Source organism: Amphiprion ocellaris, chromosome 24 (genome assembly GCF_022539595.1).
Source record: "Amphiprion ocellaris isolate individual 3 ecotype Okinawa chromosome 24, ASM2253959v1, whole genome shotgun sequence".
NCBI classification, from domain to species: Eukaryota; Metazoa; Chordata; class Actinopteri; family Pomacentridae; genus Amphiprion; species Amphiprion ocellaris.
In genome coordinates this window covers 5,116,401-5,140,986 of record NC_072789.1, presented here as the reverse complement: position 1 = coordinate 5,140,986, position 24,586 = coordinate 5,116,401, and the positions used below count along the sequence as shown (strand labels likewise).

The window sequence follows — 24,586 nt, the reverse complement described above, 5'->3', positions numbered from 1 at the left end:
GGAGGATGAATAAGACAGAAGCAGATTAAAAACAAGAAAAATTTGGACTATTCATATTACCGGTGATATCAAAACGACTAAAATGGGTTGCAGTTGCAGTCCAGGTAGGCATACTTTACTACTGATGGCTTAACAGCAGAGCTGGTTTGGTTTGATTGATATACTCCAGCACCAGTCTTAGCATTTGATCAATACCAGAGCCACTGCTTTTTATCCAGTGCAGCTGCTGCACAGATATACTGTAGTTTGAGTTGTTTTACTCTGACCTCTAGCCCTTTCTCATGTTATCTATTGAAGGTAGCCTAGGGAGGGAAGGAGGAAGCTCTAGGGGTCTAAATATGATTATATTTGCCAAAGAAAGAGAGCACAATTTTGCCCCCAGTCTTTCTTTTGTAGAGCTACTTCTTGCTTTATTTTCAGCAAGATCTGAGGACGTCGACGCGACCATCTGGTATGTAGTTTCAGTGCCAAACAGCCACGTCATTATTCTTTTTACCATTTCAAGGCCAACAGGTTGGTAGGAAATAGGAATGAATGCAGTGACCAAAGCTTTTGGTTAAAAAGATAAAGCAACAAAAAAGCAACAAAAAATGTTTGGAGAGCTGGCTGAAGTTTAAGAACTGATCCTCTTTTCAAAGTAAATGAAAATCTTACAAGGAATAATAACAGCTATGCAACAAGTAGGTCTGCACAGTGACGACCAAAATAATGCCTGTGATAATTATTCATTTCACTGTAACAAATGTTCCTGTCAAACTGCAGTAAAACACTGGCAGCTATAATCACAGTATTATGAATTCCATCATGTTTACTGTTTAACACTGTAACTACACTTTACAATATTATACTGTATTTATAGTGCTGCCGCTGTAATCAATATTAACTGTAACTGTGGTTTTGTGACTTGCTTGTGTTGTTTTGTCTTTTGTTTTCATTTTGTGTCTCCTTTAGTGTATGTTTTTTCTCATTTTTTTAAGTTTTTTGTTCTTTCTTTGTCTCTTTCTGTGTTGTTTTGTGTCTCGTATTTGTTGTTTTGTGTCATTTTATGAATATTTGTGTCTCTCTTGGGCAATTTTGTCTCCCTCTTGTTGTTTGGTGTCTTGTTTTTGTCATGCTGTCTTATTTTGTGTGTTTGTGTCATTTTATGTCTTGTTTGTGTCATTCGGTGTTAAATTTTTTTGTTGAATTCACACCATGAGTTTTTACAGCAACCTGCTGTAAATGTTTATTCTTGTTTGTGGCTCCAATGAAGCGTCAGATTTTACTGTTTCGAACTGTATTTTGGAAAAACAGAACACTGTTTTTCTACAGTGTTACTTTAATGATGTTGTGCTGTCATATCTAAGCAGACCACCAATTTCACTTCCATGTTGTGCAACATTCCTGGTACTAAGTCTAGTTCTTATTCACAGTACATTTACCAGAAGGAAAATACAGTCAAACCTTGTTCCAAATTTAATCAACGGAGCTGCTTTCACTTTTTTGCCGTGTGATACGCTGACGTTGTCACTGTACCTGAGATGACGCTGAACAGCGATTTACGTCCTCTTGGCTTTTTATGCATTTGTACTGCAGTTTTTGTGTTTGTTGTGTTGTTTTGTGACACAAACACAAGCCTCGTACACTCTTTGCATGCCATTTGGCCGTCATTAACATCACTTGCCCTAAATCCGTGACAATTCCAAACAACAGATGATGATCCATTTCGAGGGAATTCGCTCTTACCTTCTGCTCCCAACATTTAATCTTCGCCCTTCTGCTTTGTGTTGTGCATCACATCCCGAGTGCTGACCGACATCCATGAACTTTTTGCACACGCTACCACTGCAGGGATTCATGCGCAGCGACACGACAGCTTCCTGAAAGTGAAGCTGCAGCGTCTCCATCGCTCCCTGGTGGCTGGATGTTAGTTTAGGAAGCGCTTGATTTGATAGGAGATGAAGTTTTCGACGAGCTGAGCGTGCATTTTAAACATCAGCGTGACAGTCGATCGTGTTCATTTAGTCGCAGGAAGCCAAAATAGTGATTGAGATTAATATTGAAATAATTGCGCAGCCCTAGCGACAACATCAAGCTTTGAATAAGTCATGCTAGCACAGGACAATCATACGGATAGAAACATGAGAAAATAGATCAAACGATACTAAACAAGAGCCAGTCACATGAATGTCTCGATTTAGACATGAAAATGATGACAAAATTAGTGAGAAACGTGATAAAAATAGACATATTATCAGTTATTTTGAACAAGGCGATTGTCTTATAGTGTGTAATACGAGCATTTGCTGTGATTTAAATTCTCTTTTGCAGTAAAAGTGGAGTTTTTCTTATAGTTTCTGCAGAGCTGCCATAACTCCAAATCCTTTTAAGAGCTATTTTTTAGCCATAATACTTTACAATGTCAGCATTAGATGTAAGAAAGATTTCTGTCTTTTTACTGTGGGGTTTGTCATGCGAAAAAAATCTAAACTGAAACTCTGGATATGTTCAAAGAGCTCCAAATGTGTGGTAATCTCATCCCATTCATATCAGCTCTCATGTTTGGATGTTTGCTTCTGAAGCTTCAATGAATTTGAAGAGTTTTATACAGTAGCACCTAAACTGCTACCTTATTTCATATGAGTATATTTTGCAGGAAGTCTGAAAAAATAATCCTTTTTTTGTTTTCCTTTTTTTTTTTTTTCAAACTGGTGACGCCATCAAAGACCCTCACTTCTCAGTGTGCCCACATTCAGAAGCTACAGTGGAGCCACTTACCAAATGAGAGCAGCAGCCTGAACAGCTGAGGAACAATTGCATTAATTTAACGTACTCAACCACCTCTGCGGATGATTTGTTTGTATTGGATTAGCCATTGTTACCTCGCGCGAACCTGCAATTCTCACTAACAAGCCCACAACATCTTTCACTAGAGGGCTTCATATTATTTTTTTGTTGTTGTCAAGCTAACTGAGTGAGTGGTGCTAATTGGCATTCATGCCTTTGTGTCTTGTGTTTTTTTTAACATAATACAGAGTTTACGCATGCAAAAACATACATTGATGAGTCAGTGAGTTTGGATTTTGATTCTGAAATAAGACTCACTTTTTCTTTAACTTTTTTAGTCCCGTTCTACTTTCAGTCGCTCCCTGGTTTCCCCCTCAGACGGTCATCCATCTAAAGCAGTGAACCCCAGTTTAATTAATTATGTATATGCAAATGTATGCTCATAGTGCCAGGATCTCCATTTTCATTTTCTTTGCTTTTTTCCCCTTCTATGCTTCTTCTTCTTTTCCTTTTTTTTTCTTTTTTTTTCTTCTTCTGTGGCAGCTCCAGGTGGATTTATTGTAAATTCAATTTGCATTAAGGTTCTAATTTGCTGACACTGTGCATGAATACATTTTTTAAACTGTTATGCACCTCAGCGCCCCCACCCGCCCCGCTCCTTGTGCCTGCATGATGGGTGCATTTGGAGGGTTGTAGCACATGGTCATGGAATTCTTATACTAAGCTTCTAATTGGAGCAGAACAGGATGGCTTATTTTGAATCAGGGAAATGAACTGCTTGTTATCAGGCGGTTGGCTGAGGGATAAGGGAATTGCAGTGTGTGTGTTGAGAGAGTTTTTTTTTTTTTTATATTTATGGGTGTAATGAGTGAAGCATATAGCCGTGTTTGTGTGTACATGTGTGTGTGTGCTGTGTCTGCATGGTTATATAACAAAAAAGTAGCTCAAAATGACCAGATTGGGCTTGTGTTCATCTCTTATTTAATTACTTTCATAGTTGAAAATGCTTCTGACCTAAATACGAGTACTCTCTGTTTGCAATATTCTAATGTTATTCATTTGGAATTTGCATTATTTCTTATTTATGTATTAATTAGAGTGGAAAATGAACAGTATTACTCAATTCTGCAGTATTTTCTTTAGGATACCAGTTTTGCAGACATTTTGGGGCAGCTTACACTCAAGACCAGCTTTAAATAATTTATTATCAGAGGGCTTGCAGCTTTGACTGGTACAATAAATGACTCGCTTGCCGCTCGAGATTTACAGTACGAATAAGGTAATGTGTTATTTGCAGACCCGCTGTCTTCCACAGTCTGCACAATAATTGGAGCTGTAAAGTCAGGAGAATCTCCTCTCGGAGGTAAAATTTGTTTTTAAAAAGGGCTCGTTTGAGACTGTTAGTCACCTTCAGTCTGGAGAGGAAAATGGTTTGACACAGTGGCAGTAAGTGCTTCATGCCCTGCATTCCCTCTCAGTTAGTCTGAAGGCTCAACAATTAATTGATTCTAAATCGAAACTGCGATTTGAAACAATGCAAATCACAAAGGCGGCAATTTAGGATAACGTTATGCAGCACGTCTGACCCAATTTTCCAGCTGTCATATCAGTGGTTTTACAAATTCATGTCGTTCCTCCTTGTGTGACAGCTTGTGATGTTATCTCATGCAGTAATGCTCCATCATGTTTTACCTCTATAGCAGTTAATATTGAACTAAGGCTTGACTTTTAAAGGTTATGTTGCCGGTCAGAAAACCTGCAGATATTTTCCCCAAATTGTTCAGCCTTGATTAGTATTCCATGCTTTCCCCTTTTGCCCTGCCAGTGTGGATTGACCACTTCACCTTGTCAATGAAAGTCTCAACTGATTTCAACATAGCCCATTAAATGGATGTTACCATCGCGGATCATTCCTAAGAGCTTTGGTAAAAAGCAACTGGACTTCACCCCTCACCTAAGAGGCCTCTTCAGAATGCAGAACTGAAGAAAGCCTCATGGGTGAGAGCTTAAACTCTTAAAAGTCCAGTTGCCTTCTGCTGAAGCACTCAGGATTGCCACGACCTAGATGATGAAGAGCATTCCCATCATTACCTATGGAGCAGTAGGGGCCTCCTTCTTCTAGTAGACCATAAAGCATGCTACCATCCATCTTGAACAAAAACTAACCTGGAGCTTGCGGTCACACCTTGGAAATATACAACATGGAGCTTTGTAATGTGCTAAACCAAGACCATGTTGTTTTCTAAGCTTAATCAAGTAGCTTTGATGCTGAAACTTAACCAGAGATCGACTGAAAATGCAAGTAAACACATGGTGAAAGCCAAAGTCAAAATGAAAACCCATACTCTGAGACTTGTCTCAAACTCTCCTGGGTTAAAGGTCACGCATTTTCACCTCCACCAGCCCCTACTGCTTTTAAATGATGACTTTTGCCTGTTTTAGTCAGTGCAAGATTGCACCTCCACCACCATTGACTGAGATAATAACAGAGCAATATTAAATATGAATTCTAAACATACTATAGATCGAGAAGGTCCCTGTTGGCCCATGTATGTGGGAATGATCCATGATGGCCATTGGGCTGCTAACATGCTGAGTGGATGTCAAAATGTCCCCCTGAATGGAAATGACAGATCATGTTCTTTTTCTACACTAGATTCTGCTCACCACCATCTGCAAAAGCTCCAAATCTTATTCAAAAAATGTACCCGAAGAGCGCTTTAACATTTTTTTTTTGTTTGTTTTTGCATCACAAGGGACCCTTACTTAGACTTTAACTGAATACTCTATTAATAATTGAGATTTTTCCAAAGCACTGACACTTTGATTTTTCAAAACTGTCACTCAGTTGCCATTAAAATAACTGATAAAACTATAACACACCTTTTATGTGGCGGATTTATTAGGCAGGACGACGAGCTTTGAAGCAAGTGATCCATTTGATGATGCTCTGATCTGATGAATAACGTCAAACTTGACCCCGTTTTAACTTAGAACAAAAGCAAGAAAAGAGATTGATTTAAATTCCCTGTTTGTTACCTGAAACCTCCTCATGGTGGAAGTCTTGCTGCTTAACGTAATTGACTCAAAGCGACGGACGTGACGGCGAAAAACGAGCCGAAAATATCGCCCCTGGTGCAGAAATGTGGAAAGCATTGGCATCAGCATTTTCGGGAAACATCTCCACCAGCTGTCATCGCTTCGCCATGTCACCGGCTTGAACACTGTCGCAGAGAATGAGTGCAGTGCATCATATTATCCAGTTTGTAATTGAATTGTAGCGGGAGGTGGGTTGGTAATCAGTGTACAGCAGGTAGTTTTCGTTCCAGTGTTTGACAGTAATGTCCTCTAATGGGAAGCTCTGGCTCTACTCTTGTTCCAGGCCACTAGGTTTCCCTGGATCCCTGTCTGCTTGTGTGTGTCCAACAGGAGTGTGTGTATGTGTGTGTGTGTGCAATGTAAGTATGCAGTTATGCTTGTGTGTTTTTTATGTGTCCTGCAAATGTGCAGGTTGCTTGGCAGAAGTAGTTCCTTTTTGCTCTCCGCTGGCTAACCTCTGAAATTCCTCTCAATATTCCAGATTTTTTTTCCCCCTTTATAATAACCTCGACCTTGAAGACATATCTATCAAGAAACAGAGTCCACTGCTGCTGAATTATTGGCGATTGCCTCCAGTGATTTACAGCACGGATGCCCTTACTTGTGTGGCTTTTGGGGACCTCGCCGTCCTTCCCGATGTGGCGCTTCGAATCGTTCCTCAATCCTAATTTTCTTCCTTTCTCTTTGAACTGCCGGCGTAACCTCCCCTCACCCTCCCACTCCTGTGTTCAAGAATTGAATGGCTTGGAGATAGAGGAAGGGTAAACCAGCGAGACAGAGGGGGAGAGAGAGGGTACAAAGGCAACCCAAAAAAAAAAAGAAAAAGAAAAAAGAAAGGGAAAGAGATGATGCTCTGGTAGTTAACAGTGTGGGAAAAAATGTGAGACAAAAAATAAGGTCAGAGTTGACGTATGGGAGCTGACACCGGCGCTCATCAGGACGGCACCCGCTGCTTGCTTTGTTACATATTCTTGCCATCTTATCATTTCACAGACGGCTGGCGCAGAGGCTGATGTGACAAGGCTCTCTATCCATCTGGGCACGCTCTATTTTCACCGACGCTCATTTCGCGGGGGCACCGGAGTACAACGCCCAAATGGTGTGTCGGTGTCTGTAGTGGACCGGCGAGGGTCTGAGTCACCGGCTTAGCGCACCCACACTGCCATGATACAGCACAGAATAACAGGCTGACAGGGCTGCCAGCGGAGGCAGTGCGGATTGTGTGGCCCGTTCTTCGTGTGTGTTTTCTCTCCGTGTATTTTGTACCTGTGTGGGTGGGTGAGAGTGTTTGGGAAGAAGGAGAAAAAAAAGAAGTCTTATCCACACTCTTGTCCTATGAGCGCAGTCATGTCTGCAATGCAGCACTCGGTTATTCTTTCAGGAGTCACTATTGTTTATATTGTGTGTCTCGACGCCTCCCAAGGCTGTTTGTTAGATGAGAGGATTACTGGCACCGCTGGGAACAGAGGGATGATTTTTCTGATTATATAGTGCTCTCTCTGGAGGAGAAACCCCAGTCATAACAGGATCACTTTTACATCTGCTCCTTGTCACACGTTTCCCCCGTGAAATAGGCACAAACTGGGAGTAAACATATGGATGCAAGTCGATTTTCATAATTTGATTGCCCAGGAGAATCCAAATGCAGCACGGTAGGCATAATCACTCCTTTAAAGTCAGAGTCATCACAGATTCTCACGCTGGGATGATATGACACATTGTCACATTTAGATGTCAGATGATGATGGCTTGTACCTCAGAAATTTGATATGTGTAGTATTTAGCCGGAAAGGGAAAACAGACGTCGTTAACTACAAGCTGTTTTGATGTAGGTGAACGACAGTTACTGTACCATGTCCTCATTATGCTAAAGAATGTATAAGTTAGTTTAAACACAAAACAATTGTGCTCCAAATAAAAAGGATGCGCACTCAGTGAAGGACCTAGGATTCCTGACCTATCACTAACACATTGCTGGGGGTCATCAGGTGATGGCTTATTTAGTCCAACAACACCTCCAGGAGGCCAGGCAGTGAACTCTCATACACAATCCAAACAATGCTGCCACGTTCAACTGACCCAGGCTAGGTTTAGGAGATACTCCAGGTAGTGACCAGTGCTGATGCTCCCAGGTAGCTAGTGCAAGATGCTGAATACCTAGTGCCAACTGCTAAAAAGTGATGAATCTACACTTATAAACTATCCAAACCCCTCTAAATGCTAATGCTAGCTGCAAGACTACTACCATGTCCAAAGCAAACTTACCACTGACAAAGAAACTATTCAAGCCAGCTCCCCAAACTTGCTAGTGCTACATGCTAATGTTAACCACTAATTGCTAAAATACTTCACTACTTTAAAATTCCATTTGAGGTCTTTCCTCATGTGTTTTCAAACTGACAGGTTCCACTAGTTAGCACAAGCAGCGTTTGTCTCCACCTGAACAAAGACAAGAGTGCCCCTCACTTTATCCGAGAGATGATGTCCATGAAATGTTGTGCAGAAACAAACACACAAGTGCCCTCTTACCACGTTACCCAGCGTGCAGAACTTTGCATCTGAAATGCCTTTCAAATAGCGAGCCGAAGCGTCAAGTGTTCTCGACCTTCATTTAAAAATAAAGAAATAACTAGCCCAGCGGGTGTCATAACCTCATGAAGCTGCTTTTTTTACTCGAAAATGGAGCCATATCCTGTGTTGTGGCTGGAATTTCCAATGAAATGTAGGTAGATTGAATGCTTTCATTTGGTGGCATGACCACCTGAATAGCATTTGCAGGGCAGCTTATTTTGACGAGATCAGAAAATATATGTGGTAAAGTTAAATTGATATTTTAAAAATGAGAAACTGGATGATTGGTATCTGTAGATGCAGACATGTGCTGCTTTCATAAACTGTGACAGTAAGAGGGAACAGTTTCACCTCTACCTGAACAGTTTCTTCCGAACCAGCGCCTGTGCTTGTGTGTGTGTGTGTGTGCGCATGTTTATTTCCCTTGTACGTCTTTGCTTATTCTCTTCACTGCAAGGGTCCACCTGGCAAAGTCGGCACCTTCCCCTTTCCCATCAGTTACCTCTCTGTGCTTCCCGTTCCCATCAGCGTTTAACCCATGATTGGAGACAGCAGGCACTGCTCTCTCCGGAGGCCACGTCCAATCAGGGGATCCAGATCTGATCCAGAAATAGGGGGGAAAGCCAGGAAGATTGCGGGCAATGTTTATTTTTACGATAGGAAGAAAATGTTTCTTTTTTTTTTTTTTTGGTGTCCCCAATCACATTTGAGTATTTGCATATAAATAACAGCCCGGTGGCTGTCAAGGAAAAGAGGGAGCTGGAACGAGAGAGACAAACGACAAATGAAGATGAAGTGTCATGAGAGTAAAGTGCAGGCAGGATAGAGAGAGATAGAACTGTTTTATCTGCTCGTGAGCAACAGGGAGGAGGACGGGAGGTAAATGTCACCGCAACCATTTAATAAGCTGGACAGCTGGAGTCACCCTGCAACAATATCAATCTTTCTGCCTGCATTAAATCTGAAGTTTTTTGTAATTTCTTTCATTTGAATTTGAAGGAGTAGCCTGGGGGAGAAATGAGAAGATCGCCCTCATGTCTGTCGTTACAGGAAAACTCTGTTTGACTATCCTGGTGTTTTATTTTTTAACCTAAATGTCTGACCACAGTTTTATAATTTAGGCTGCCTCAGGTGCTTCTATCTCACATTATCTCGACTTGATCATTTGTAGTTTGCCAGATTTTTTTTATAGCATAAAATATGGACATTTTTAGGGGTATTTGGGAAATGTGGGGTTTTTTTTTGTTGTTAAAAAATTGCTCCTCGACCCATTTTGGGCAGAAAAATAATCTGAATCTGTAATATTAGACAACTAAATCAAATAGTGTCTGATTGTTGGTGACTTGAAATGCGAAAAAAAGTAACAAAAAAAATCACAATGCAAAATTCAACAGTGTTTTTTGAATCATATGTAGCTGCATGTTGCTAACACAAGACAAAATACATAGAATTTATAATTTTGAAATACACGGCCACGAAAAAAACCTGTTATTTTGGTTAAATTTCCAAACTGATTGAGCAGACATGAGAAATTGTACCAAAAAAACCTAAACTATTCATAGATAACCAAATCCAAGTAGAACAGAGTTTTGAAATTTCAATATAATGCTCATCCTTCATCGACATAATCGGCAGACCTGTTCTTTGCAGTTGTTTGTCCAGTTGCTGCTTCTCCTAAACTGTATTTATACTCAGAATTGCCGATAAACTTCATCACTTTAGTTTGAATGATGCATGTGATCGGAGTCCTGCTCATCCTGACTGTTAGCGGTGTTCCCGGCCTGCGTTAGCATTTAAAAAGCTTCAGGTAGCTCACTAAACCAGACAACCTTTTGCGCACCTTGATGTTACAGTTTATCAAGATTACTGCCTCCATTAGCCAGCAGAGATGTGTGTTTGAATTTTGCAATCCTTGTGGTTGGTGAGCAAACACACGTCACTCCATCTTATCTAACAGTAAAAGGCTCCACCTGATGGCACAATCTGGTACTACAGTAAGTCTACGATACATTTTCTGCATGTTCCTCGACTTTCGTCTCCTCTGGTAATGCATTTTCCATCAAATAAAGCATGAATAGAAGATAATCATTGACATCGTACTAATAAGGTGTCATCAAGGGTCATCACACCTTGATTCTGGCTGCATACTTCACACACAAACATGACGTTTTTAGTCTCCTTGGCAATTTTGTAAGATGAAGTATTCCTTTAACTTCCTCTCTCCCCCTGTGCTCATTTCTGTATATTTATAGATCACTGTTCACACCCAGGTGGTTGTAGATTTGCCTTTATGTCACCATATGGCTCATAACTGTGGTCATTTTAGCATTTGCGGTTCCTTATTGTTGCAGTGTCATTACAGCAGCCCTTAATTTCTCTCCTACAATTTTATTCTTATTATTTTCTGCTCATGCACTGTGCCTCAGTGCGGCTTCCAGCTCCTGACATCTTTTGTTGTCTGTGCACACACACATGTGTACTGTGTCTGCAACCATACTCTCACATGCAGAGGGCCGTGGCTGATTGTTTTATTGGCTGATGACTCATTCTGTTTTTCAACCTGCTGGAGGTACTTCAGTCATGCAGGTAATCTCCCTGTGCACGCTGGCAGCTGAGAGGTTACCTTTCCCACACATCAGAGCTATTTTCCTCTTAATTGAGACCCACTCTGCTGCGACAGCGTTTTCACAAGGTGGAAAATGGCAGGTCAAGATTTCAAGACATCTTTCTCCCCCCTCCCCTCCACGCCAGCTTCCCCGTGGCAAAAGTGCCTGTGAAGTTGATAAGTTCCTTCAGGGATCCTGGAGCCGATCCAGCTAAGACACCACACTACTCGAGGGCAAGTAAAGGTTGATGTCGCGTCACCTCATAGATTGTACGTGTGTGCAGATGTGAGTACAGATTCCCGTGTGTTTATTCAATCAGCCCGGGCCCTTAATGTATGCACGTTTTTCTGATTGAATTACACTGGGGCTTTTATGGAGAAAAATAGTAGTGAACCATCTCCTTGAGTGCTTATGAGAGAACAGACACTTTGTGGGAGTCTCTGCGGTGACCTGACTCAATCTGCATACGATTACCCCTCAGCAGACCTGTAACCCAATTTATGAGCTGATCACCTCCTCTCCAGAAGGAGCACATGCTCGTTCTCATGTGACAGTAAAATGTGGAGGGAACATGGTGACATAACATTTGTTTGGCTTTATTGTGGTGCCCTTTAAACCAGATCATAGCTGTTTTTTCATGCATGTTAACTAGCATATTGGTCGCATCTGCGCTTCATCTTCCCAACAGCCAATTGCACATATGATTTATTTTTTTAAAATACATGCCCTAAACAGCCAAACTACTTTCTATAAAAGTGCACACACTACAAAGCATATTAAGTTCAGAATAAAACAGCTTCTGTAGTTAACTTGAAAATGCCTTGAGGCTCATTTCTAGTGGGATCCTTTGAAAAGCAAGGGTCAAATTAAAACAAGAACTTTTGTTTCAGTGAGAGGAAATGCAGAGAATTATAGTATATTTCTACATTTTGAAAGCAAAGCATATAAAAATATTTGATTTAACCTTGATTTTAAGGTAAACTCAGCTCTGTATTTGCATTTAAACATAAGGTTATGATATTTGCATTCATTTTAATTTGAAAAAATGTATATATATGCAGCCATTTACCCATAGCGTTGAATTGTTTTCCCATAAATTTCATCCTTGGTGTAGTTACAAGCATTGAACACGGATGGAAGCGTTTTTGTAAATAAGGCCCGGGTTTTTTACACAGTTGGATAAATGAGACAAACATGACTAACATAAAAACAAGGCAGGCATGACAAATGGCCCCGTCTTTGTTTAATGGCGTTTTTAAGTCAGAATACGACTGGACAACCCCATTTCAACGTGTCAGTGAATGCGGCTCTATTAAATCCTGATTTCCATTCAGAGTGACATGCAAACATTTGTTCTCTGATCATCTGGCAAAAACATGACAGCTGACAGTTACCATTTTTTTCCAACAAACACAAATGTTGGGACCTTGGATGCACTCAGAGATGGCGACTAAGGAATTACCCTCCTTTTTTATTTATGGATCATGGGATTTTATGGATGTAGCACAGTCACAAATGCTGCTTATGATGGCCCCAGTCGCTGAAGAGCTGCCGGAGTTATTATCACTCAGCAGATTGCCCAATTCCCTTACCAATTGTGATCCAGCAGAATGGAAATCTGGTGAGCAGGGAAAATGTTAATCGAGTTCAATTAGGCTTTGTACCATGTTTGTTTCCTGCTAACAGATTATGCGGAAATCCTGAGCCTCACTTACTGGAATGAACGATAACCCCTCTGTCAAAAGTCTGAAACGAGCACTTTGAGGATAGGTGGACGATACTGGTGCTGGCATGCTCCTCGTGGCAGCATTAGAGATAAATATAGCAAGACCTTTGACTGGAGTTCACCTTCACAATCAAATTAATGTGGTGTTTTTGTTGCTTTTATTTATTTTTTAACTTCTAAGTTGAAGTCGCAATACATTAATTGAATTCCTTAGGGAGGTTAAAAGAAGCGTCTGACAGTAATTTAACTGTTGAATACAAATCATCACCTTTTTTATCCATCAGGTGTGCACCAACATGCACGTAATTTCATCGTTTAGTCCAAAAATTGTTCTATCCTGTGCATGTTCTTGTTTCACTGAGCCACTTATTGCTGACACATTTTCCCCGTTTGGCATAATATCATCTCGTATACTGTGGTCACACATTTCTGGTGCTGGGACAACATCAAAATAATTCTTTTGAAGCAGTTTAGTCTCGTCTTTCTCATTCTGCGAGGCATTATTTTTCTTCAGTAAGATGGAAAATGTTCAGCTGTAAAAAATGAGTGGACTGAGTGTTTATTTGCAGTGCTGATGGGAAAGGCAATGACAGAGCCAGGCTGTCTGATGTTTGGCAGTGAAGCATTTACTGTGTGTTTTTTTTTTTCCTGCTAGCAAATCCAGTCTGTGCAGCCAAACTGAGAGTACTTCTGAGTAAATTTGTCTTTTCCTTTCCTGTCCGGGCTGGCAGAATATGCTACGGGTGCAAAGATCAGTTTATTGGTCAGCTAGTTGGGCTTAGTGGAATTGCAGGTTCCTCTTCAATTTATTACAACTAGCGTACCTTTAGAAAAAATATGAGTGCTAGTGGTGTTGAATTATATATTATGCATATATTACTGGTATTTTTAATAAAGACCAGCAGCAAAAAGATTTGTTTTAATTGAAGTAACTGCCAGGCTTAGAATGGGCATCTCCAAACAAAGATCCTGCACTGGCCTCCGTGTACATCCCAACATCAAATCTGTTGAGTGTACGAAGTGTTTTGCTTAGGTGAAGGTGGTGGGGACCACAGGGTCATGGCAGTTTAGACTGTGAATCCAGTCTCACAAGAACCACCAGTCCTCTGAGGGGTGAAGGTAACAATATACCCAGACGGTTACAAACTAGCGTACCTCAGGAGACCTGCACATAGTCAGTGCAGGGCAAAGGGGTTCCTTTGTTAAGGTATATATATCAAAATACTTGAATTTACGGCAGCTTTTCTAAAAAATTCCGATGCAAGTTGCAATGTTTTAAGCGTATTTGTTGCAGTGAAATTGCGGGAGACAGTTACAGTTGTTAAAAAGTTGCATTTTTTTTCAGCTTTTAGAACACGCTTCAACATTTTAATTGACAGTATTTATTCCTAAACTAATTTTTGAACATGTTCCAACCCATTTACACGAGCTGGCACACCACGGTGGGGAATTAACAGTAGCCAGATACTGGTTTAACATGAAATGGTTGGTAGATTTAAGGCACAAAATAATAATTCACTGTTGAATGAATCATATTTGGACATATCTGTAAGTGGCTTAAAAACTTAATTTCATATCCTGGCACACATATTCTCACACACACACACACACACACACACACACACACACACACACACACACACACACACACACACACACACACACACACACACACTCACGGCTTGTCACGTCAATTAATTAATCTAACTTGCCTTCATTCTACAACAGATCTGGATGCAACAGCTTCTGTCACGATGATTTTTCTGGCCTGTGGTCCGCTCGTTTCAGCCGTTCTCCTAATATGTTTCACGGTAGAAAAGTGTTTGTCAATCGATGGTTTTTGTCTGTATTCCACCACAACATTGCACAGGTGCAAAACAGTTTACCTCCGTTTTCATGAAGAACATCAGGGAAAAGTTATTGTACTGTTTCTCCCCTATATGTAACTTTGATAAACTATCAGTCTATTATAATCTCAGACTACCTTTTGTTATGAGAAAATCAAAAAACTTCATTACATCCCATGGCATTATCTGGTTTGAGTACTTACGAGACCGTTGTTTTGTTGGTCTGTTGACCAGCAATTTGTGGTGCACAGATTATGCACTGTAATGGCTTTGGTAAACCTTTGATTTCTTTTCTTGGCCCAGCATGATGTGTTGTGTTTTTGAGTAAAATATTGGTAAAGATATTCACGGTTCCCGGAGGATAAATTGCAATGACTGCTGTGATCCTCCAACTTTTCATCTGGTGCTGTTTTCATATTAAAATGTCAGTTTGTTTGTCCAGTGCTCTGGTTTATTACTAAGTCCCTGCAAAAAGAACCTACTTGCAAGAACAGAACTGCTATTGTGACTGGAGACAGTGTGAGAATTATAACCCCTGATGTAGCTCATCATTGTTTCAATCAGTGCTGACATTTGCAGTAGATGATGGCTCTGGCATGGTCTTCAGACAATACTGGTTTGTATTTCTTGGTAAATCCAAATTTTGCAAGTAAGCTGCCTTGTTTTCTTTTTTGCTGTATCTGTATGCTGACTACAAAACAGAGAAATGATTAATGGCGATCGGACAGCAGACTGAATGGGAAAGTTTGTTCTTCATCTTCTGCTTTGTTTTCTGAGCTTTGACTTACAGAGAGGGAATTTTCTCATATTGTGTTGCCATGCTTTGAATACTGGTATCTTTGTTAAAGTGAATTAGTGATGAATCGCCCTCGTGCATTAATCAAACATCAAGAAAAGTCTCATTTGAGACATGATCCATGATGGTGAAGATACAGGAAAGCAGAAAAGATTGCAAAAATTGATCATTGTCAGTGTTTTAGAGAAGCTCCACCAATATTTCACAGGGAAGCTCATGTCTTCTACTAGTAAATAGAATCTATGCTCCCTTGGCTCTCTTGTAATTTACACCCTGATTGGAGACCATGCATTCTTTATATGCGTTGTATGTGTGTGTTTTGTCTGTCTATATATATATATCTAAGACAGAAATATCAGAAGCACAGTCTCACTCTCCTTGCCAAACTAATCCTTTGTGTTCTCGTTACCGCCTGCTTATATGACCTTTTCCACCCTCCTGCTGTTTTTATTAGTTGGGAGAGTAAAACACTTCAGAGTCTCAATTAGGACACATGATTAGAAGTGAAACCATCTTGGCTGTGGTTGTCTTACCTTAAGCCTTCCAGTTATTATCGTCCGCAAACTAATTAGCAAATTCTCGATAAGCGAGGGTAGACCCTTTGTTGCCATAGCAACAGTTAGACTTAATCACAATGAAAGGATTGTGCTGTTGGGCAGCTCACAGAGCACATACCTACCCAGGCATTTGCTTTGTTTTGTTTCTAGTTAGTCACTCTTTGTGCAATTTAGGCTGTATTTTTCATTTTGCTCGCAGGAAGACATGTTTAATTGAAGAAATCAAAAAGAGGTTTAGAGGGTTATGTCAAAGCACTGCATGTGATTGCAGCGTTTTCAGGCTTATCAAATGAAAACAGCAACTTATTGTTGCTGATTTCAGATCGAGGCAGATCAGAAAGGGGCTGCAGACTTGGCAAAGCTGCTGACTGCAGCTAAAGTGAGCTGTTAAATCAGCCTAAAAATGAAATACGAGGACGATTAAGTGCATGTAAAAGCAGAGGTTACCCTCAAATACTTGGATCTGGGCTTAAGTGACTTCCAGGACAAAGTGCTTTGTTTTTTCTGTTTTACCCATTTTCTTTAACCTCATTCATCTGCTAAACTGAGTTTCTATTTCCTACTCTGTTTCAACAACCCCAAGACAACACAGATGAAGTGAACTATTGCTGAACCAAATACCAATTAGCTCATGAACAGAAATGAATCACCTATCAAGCAAGCAAATCAAGCGTGGAAAGATTAAACTTCTGAAGCGCCCAGGGCACAAATGACCAACTGAGCCTGCATTAGCTGCACTTTCCTAAACACTCTCAAGTTTTTCTGTGCTGGAGTACGTAAACTGAAGTCTTCAGCATTGTTAGAGGCATCTTGTGTCAAGTAGCTCTACTTTGGAAATCGAAGGATGTTTACAAATTTACTGATTCTGAATTTGTCAAGAAAGGCGAATATGTCAGAGGAATGTATAACAAGTTAATTGAACTATTTCATGAAAAAAAGCAGACACCAATTTTTATTCAAAGCAGAATACTTCTATATATCTCCACACATGCCTGGAGGGGCTCTTTAAAATCACATCACATTCTGATATACTGCCTATTTTTGTGAAGAAATTGGCATTCTGCCTCTTCAGTCCTCTATTTCTCCCCCAATTTTTGATGATTGAACTTTGCTCTTTGACTCAGACAGATTGATACAACTGCAACTTTCTGCAAGTTTTCGGTAACTGATGGATCCAACGCTATTACACTGCACCGCAGCCACCCTGGAAGTATCTGTGTGACATTACGTCGCCATCATTTCTCACTGTTCTCTTGAAATGCTTTTCCCTGTTTCCTTCTTTTCCCCACCAGTGTTGTTGCTGCTGCTATTCTCAGCGTGACCCTTACAGCCCCACAGAATACAGTACAATAACATAAATCAGCATGGTTAATCGATTCCTCACCGCAGTTACCCCCAACAACCGCAGCACGCACCACATCTCGCTGATTGGCGGGCGAGTTGCTTCTTTGGTAAATAAAACATTTATAGAAGCTCAATTAGCGAAGCCTGTTGAGCCTGAGACAGCTGTGCTCACCAGCTGTTTTTAAAGGAAGTGCGATGCAGCGAGGTGAAGCGGGGGAAACGAGAATGTCAGGAACGGGAAGGAAAAATGGAAAAGGAAAGGTAAAGCAGACAGAGAGCTTGTTTTTGTTTTTGTTTTTTTTTTGTTTTTTCATCGTGGACCGCTGTTTGTCAGATAGAAGACAAGTGGTTTGTTAGTGTCTCAAAAGAGCAGAGAAAGTTTTGATGAAGGTTTAGCTTCTGTGTGTAGAACATTTTGTCTGCGAGTTCAGTAGCTTTGATCTCATAAGATATGCAGCAACAATATGTACAATATTCAGTGCTGCTATAAATAAATAAAAGCTTGAATATTCTCTGAAAAGAAAGTTCATGGAAGAATGGTCTTACATGCTGTACACTTAAATAAAATAAAGACTACAAGGTGCCACCAAAAAGTTCTGACTCTGCGCCCAGAAAACTCTAAAATCTGATTTAGATTTGGCCACCATCCCTGTGGAAGTTATCTTCTTGTCTTCTCCCCATTTTCACCATTTCTGGAAGTCCCAATGTGTAAATATGTCACCATCTACGATTGTCTAAACAGTCAACTTGGATTTCAGTTTAGGGAAAAGGAAGAGGTCAGAGGGGGCTAAATCTAGAGATAACGAGGCGTATGAGGAGCAATGATTGTGTTGAGCGCTGTGACCAAGCCCAAAGAGCACTGTAGCACCAACAAGCCATTACACCAAAGTCAACATCATGTAGACATTGTCACACAGGGGGACTAATTCCCAGTGTGCTAACCCCATTGGATTTTAAAGAAAACAGCAAACGTGCTCCTGAAATGACTCACTTCCTCTGGCCTTTCAGACTGCAGGTTCTTCCACTGTCAAAATTGCCATTTCTTCTCTCTATGGCAGCTGCAGACCCACATCTCTGCACCAGTGATGATCCTTGACGTGAAGGTTGACACGTTCTGGGTGGCTAATTAACACAGAATGTGATCTTTTGCTCCAGTTTGAGGTCCATGCTGGAATCCCAATGGTCATAAATATGCATATAGCACAGGTCAGCCTGTGGGCGATGCAGTGCAGCCTCTTGACTTGCGACGGTCATAGTTCCAGAACATTTTGATCGCACCTCGTAGTTGGTATGCTGGTGACCAAGCATTCAAATGATAAAACAGTCTCACCGTATTACCTGTTTTGGTGTTTCACAGTGATTAAAAACTACCCAAATGTGTTGCTTGCTTGATACACAGATGATTACTTGCAGTATCTCTGTCTTTTTACACAACTCATTACGTGTGAAAATCACCATCTCAGGAGCCTGTGTTGTCTGTGTGAGTTTTCACTGGTGTGCAAAAGCAAGGATTAAGTGTCACTTTAATATCTGGTGTTGCTCATGAATCTCATATACACCTAAAGATGGAAAATAAGGGTGTGAATCCAAACCATCCCTCTACCTGCACTGCATGAATAATTCAGTTTTTCAGTCTTCATAACTTTTTCCACTGACAGTCGGTGGCCTTTATTGGATGTCTTAACAGGAAGACCCCATTGCTGGGATTTGGCACATGCATTGACGCAATATGAGTTACTTTTTCCATTTACGCAACGGCATTTGAGAGCGGAGGATATTCTGATAGCTGTAGGAAATGAAAACAGACGTACAACAGCTTCTAATTTTCTCAGGTCAAATGTAGTTGAGTGCCATCACTGCCATTTAAACGGATATAGATGGTGATTTATACAGAGTTTATTGCTGGTAAACTCAATTTATGTATGAGTTGAGGCACAAGTTAAATATAAATACAGTAATGTTTGTAGGTGAAGGCAGGGAGCAAAGATTGCATCTGACAATTGCTATGTTGAGAGTTTAGTCTTACATTGAAGAGGATATTGTGGTAATAAAACACTTCAGCAGCATAATAAGGATCTCCCTGTGTTTTTTAAATTTGCTATGAATTGATTCTGGCACACCAAGGAAGTCTTATGTTGAATGTGTGTAGATGTAATAATGGCCACGTTCGATTGGTGTGTTCCGTGTTACGAAAAAAAGTTGGAATAATTCGCGCTGCATTGAGGAAAAGAACATCTTGATTGATTGTGATACGGCTGCTGGCTCCCAGTTGCCACAAAGCCTTTTCATGAATACAAATGCCCTCCTCTGTGCTTGGTGATGATGTAAATTGGCCTAAAAAAAACAAACAAAAAAACAAAACAAAACAAGAATCTCTCTGTTTAATTTCTTTTTTTCTTGTCCTTCTCTTTCAGTGGAAGGCTGCACAGATTGGTCAGTGGACTACCTGAAATACAAAGTGCTTCTGGGGGAACCTGTACGGATTAAGTGCGCTTTATTCTACGGATATATCCGGGCCAACTACACCCATGCGCAGAGCACGGGACTTAGCCTGATGTGGTACAAAAGCGCTGGCCATGGGGACTTCGAGGAACCAATCAGTTTTGATGGCACAAGGATGAGCAAAGAAGAGGACGCCATATGGTTCCGACCAGCAGAGTTGGACGATGTGGGATACTATTCCTGTGTATTAAGGTACGTTTTTCTAAGCCTGCATCTCCCAGAGATTATGCAGTTTACTTCTCTCTTTATTGCTACAAATGTAAATTTGCTGCTTTTATTGTGTTTGCCATAAAATATAGCGAGAGTTCATAAGAAGCTCTGCCAACATTTTTGGTATTATTTTTCCAGCAGCGACTCTGTAAAATAACAGGGTAAATAACATTTTCTGGAACCCTGTAGGCAAGAGTAAAGCTGTGTGAAAATCCTCCCCTGTTGATTTTTAATGAAGTCTCTCATCTCCAGCCAAAAGAGCACTGGTCCTTGGTCCACAGAGCGTCATCTAACAGTATGGGGCCCCTTTGCTTCGCTTTATATGTTAAATTATTTCTCTATTCTCCTCTTGGGGACACTAAGCCATTAGGTACAATTGGTGAATCCATAACTCTTCGGTCCTCACAAGTCCTTCTTTCTGAAAACCTGAAAGAGCAGGGAGTGAGACGAAAGAGAATGGACAGTAATTCAGTGCGGGAAGATTGAGGAAAGGGAAAAGGCAGCTAAGATAAAAGGGGGAAAAAGTAAGGGACCTATGCTATCTTCCTTTTCCACTTGCCCGATGGTGGAGGTAGACAATTGTTTGATTTATGAGTTCTATAATGTGGTAAAATTTCTGGCTTCCTCGACGTTTTCATTAACATGAAGGTTGTCTGTGGCCAGGCAGAAAGCCTTGGAGCCCATACCTGTTCCTTCTTTTTTTCTCTCCCTCTCTCAAAGAACAAGAGGAACTCTGAAACACATCTTCTTCAAAGATAGCAGTGTAATCTTTCGAGAATTCAGATGAATCCACAGAAACATTCATATTTTAGGCTAAACACAAATGATTTAGGATGTTTTTTACATAGACGAAAGGGAGAGAAAAAAAAGAAGGCGAATAATGTGCTCTCAAGCAGTTACATTCAGCACAGGTTTCCTTTCCACAGGGTTTGGCCATTACTATTCAACACCATTAACACTCTCCCCTTTGCTGTGGCGGCTGCCGTGAATAGAACCGGGCAGCACCAATCCAACAATTCTCCATTCAGTGATGTTGGCAGCATTTTCTGGAGGTAGACAATCAGTCAGCTCAGAGTTATTGTGTAATCATGCAGAAAGTAGACCCATGAGATTTGATTTGGATGAGTAGCCCACTGTTGCTTTGTCGCCAGTCTCCGCCATTCAGAACCAAATTAAGGGGCAACACTTATTCGCCCATCATGGAGAGGAATAACAATAGTTGCAAATACAGAGCACTTTTCCATCAGTGAGGATTTCTCTCTGCGGGCATTTCTTGTTGCCCATGTTGGCTTTCTGCAGATTTTAATTGTGTTTTAACACTATATACTCAAGAGTCAGTTCTTACAATATTTAATGTGTTCAGCTTGTAATCTTTGCCACTTAAATGGAATATTTACAGCTGTGACCTTTATTTAGCTCTGATGCTGCAATCAGTTCCACTAATCTGTTGCACCGAAGGGTGTTCAGATGTTATAGGAAACAGATAAGTGATACATTGATTAGCTCCAGCTCAGTACAACTGTGCAATGATGTGACTATTCCCACTAGCACATGATGTGATTATATGTAGACCAATGGTGAAGCTATTTTTAAAGCCTGCCAATTTTACCTTCACTAATTATGGATTAATTAGAAAATGGTGGAAGAAAGAAAAAAAAACCTTCATACCCAAGATGACAACTTCAACCTGCTCATGATAATCATTTACAGGGATGTGAAAGACAGAAAATCTGAAAATCCCTTGATGAGAGAGACTTGAGGATGTTTTTTCTAGATAATTAATCAGATTAGTCAGATTTTTGAAGCGTGTTTGGGAAGAAGCACATATTTGAGATATTATGAACTTTTGCAGTTGATGTAGCAAACATTTTAACATATGCTACCAAAAGTTGAGGAAAGACATGCAGCAAATGGCCATGAGCGGGACTCGAACCCAGGCCACTGCATCAAGGATCAGCGCCTGTACATGGGTCACCCACTTAACGCATTGAGCTATACGGGCGCCCATGAAGACTCTTTTTAATGTTCCCTAGCAAAGTTTAGTCTTACAGTTTTGTATCGACTAGCAAGCAGGGGTGTTTTTCTTGGACGCCACCCATAGAGGTTAACCTGAACTGTCCTTCTCCCTATCTGAGCTGTCACAGAATCACTGATTTCTACTGATACCTCCTGTGCTGAGTCTGAAGCAGTTGTCTGTCGTGTTTGTTTAGAATTGGATTGTAAAAGTAGTGCAATGTCAGTGGTTTAGGAGGACGACCATTGTGGTTCTGATTAATGGTACTGTGGCTAATGCTATACCTCCTGATTTCTGTTGCAACGGTGTTTAGACTGATTTTTAGTTGGTATCTGATCTTTGTTTACCCTTTTCTATCTTTGTTAAGTCAAACGTTTAAGCTTTCCCCAATCATCTGGCAATTCTTTTCCATTTGGTCCCAAGATACAGATGCGAACTGGACATGAGGTTGACAAACAATGAAAGTTATTCACTCAGTAAATCTGATTAATGCTGCTATGGCTCATGGTATACCTCCTGCTTCCCACTGAAACAGTGTTTTGACTGGTTTTTAGTTGGTCTCTGATCTTCGTGTACCCTTTTCTGTCTTGTTGAAGTCACACATTTAAGCTTTCCCCAGTCAACTGGCAATTCTTTTCAATTTGGTGCCAAGATACAGATGCTAAGTGGACATGAGGTTGACACAATGAAAGTTATTCAATCAATAAATCTTAGTGGGTTTGCTGTTACATTTGACCATTTGATAATATTAAATTGTTGTTGAATTTACACTTTCCAGATGGTGAAATCTCCTCAAAGGATATAATATGAAAAGCGAGCATTTTATCTTGCATTTCAAAACATTACATTAATTGAACACCCCAAAATACAAGAAAAAATAAGTAGAAAAACACCAATTCGTCACAAGCTGTTTGCTGTCTGTTTTGCAACAATTGAGTCGAGGAAGTACATTGAATAGTGTGCAGAGTTGCACATGCTCGATTATATAGTAATAACTTATTAACCTTGTAGGTAAAGGGCGTTTTCTCTTGACTGGCTCATTAGTCAGCTCTATACAGCGGCATACAGTGGCTTTTAACAGGGGGAGGGGCCTGCTTTAAAGGCTTGGGAGGATTAGGTTATTGGATACTATGTGTGTGTGTGTGTGTCTCACATGTTTAGTTTAATGCAGTGTTCTAAAGTGCATAGCAATGCATCAAAATTGACCACATGGGACTATCAAATTAGAGTGATTTATAGTCCCATATTAGCATATACTGTGAGTTCTGTTGAGTGGAGTCACAGTATTACACCCAGGGCTCAGTCCAGACGACTAAGGAGCCATGCTTCATACAAGCTAAAAGGGAATCTATACATTGGAGAAAATGCCTCACAATGCCTCTGAATTACATAAACCAAGGCGAAAGTACTCACAGATGAAGTGAACAATATTGGCTGTCATGGAACAAAGGTGTGTGTCAAGGTCTGGGAAAGATTCAACATTAACAGCACAGTTTTTTTCCATATTCAATGTGTTGGGTGTGAGAAAAAAAAAACATGCAATTGTAAAGACTTTGAGTGACTGTGACAGGAGCCAGTTCATAATAGCCGTACAGTTTATAGGACTTGGAGAATCTGTTGTTAATTCCTTCGTGCCAGATACTGCAGGGCAATGTCAGAGGTCTTGTAGAGTCCATGTCTCAGTGGGTCAAAGCTGTTTTGGCATCATGCAAAGTTCCTACAGGGGTGGCAAGAACAGTTTGGCTCATCAGCATATAGATCACATGATGTTCTGCCTTCTTGTTGTTCAGTGTCAGATATTAAAGAGAGACACTGTAAAGTACTTCAGCCATAATAAAACTTCAGCTTTTGCTTTTAAAGATGAAACTTTTAACCTGAAAACGACTACAACTCGACACTCCCAAACACATTTTTGTTACTGTCACATTCATCTCTCTTTTTTTTTTTTTGCTTGAAGGTTGGCGGCATGTTAAAAAAAATCCAAGAATTGCTTCATCCAATTTTACAACCACCTTGCAGCACATTTTGCTATTATGTCAGTATGACTCATTTCAATTCCCAGCCGCTGCAGCCAAATCAACAAGTTGCTTCTCTCTTTTGTCTTCGGAGCGTGGGTCCTATACATGATCTGCACTTGCATATGTTAACATATCACATTTGGATTAGGCTCTTGGCAGTGTTTTGTTAGTTGAGGATCCTCACTGTTTGAAACATGAAGGGTACTGGGGAATTAGAGCACTCAGTGGTGGAACGAATGAATCACAGCACAACAATATATCATCTCTCACTGGATACATTTCATACTTGAGCACACTATAACAATTCAATCCCACTTACTACAGGCCCCCATCATGTTATTGTCTCTAAGCAAGTATTGATAGAGACAATTTTATCCATGAATGATGGGTATTATTGGGTATTATTGTAGAGGATCTACTCCTTTGACAGTATTAGAAATTATCCTTCCGTGGGGTAAGTGACAGTGTTTTACTTTTTTCTTATTTGAGAATCAATGTGGTGCAGTGAGGTGAAGCCTCAAGTCAATTAT

General features: G+C 40.5%; 1 protein-coding gene across 3 annotated transcripts in view; it reads left to right on the top strand.

Annotated features, from left to right (window-relative positions):
* il1rapl1b (interleukin 1 receptor accessory protein-like 1b) overlaps positions 1–24,586 on the top strand; it is a 353,384-nt gene that overhangs the window by 159,714 nt on the left and 169,084 nt on the right. For all 3 annotated transcript variants that reach the window (XM_055008610.1, XM_055008611.1, XM_023275009.3), the window contains one exon: positions 19,727–20,006. In XM_055008610.1, the coding sequence (XP_054864585.1) occupies positions 19,727–20,006 (280 nt within the window). The remainder of the gene's footprint in view (positions 1–19,726; positions 20,007–24,586) is intronic.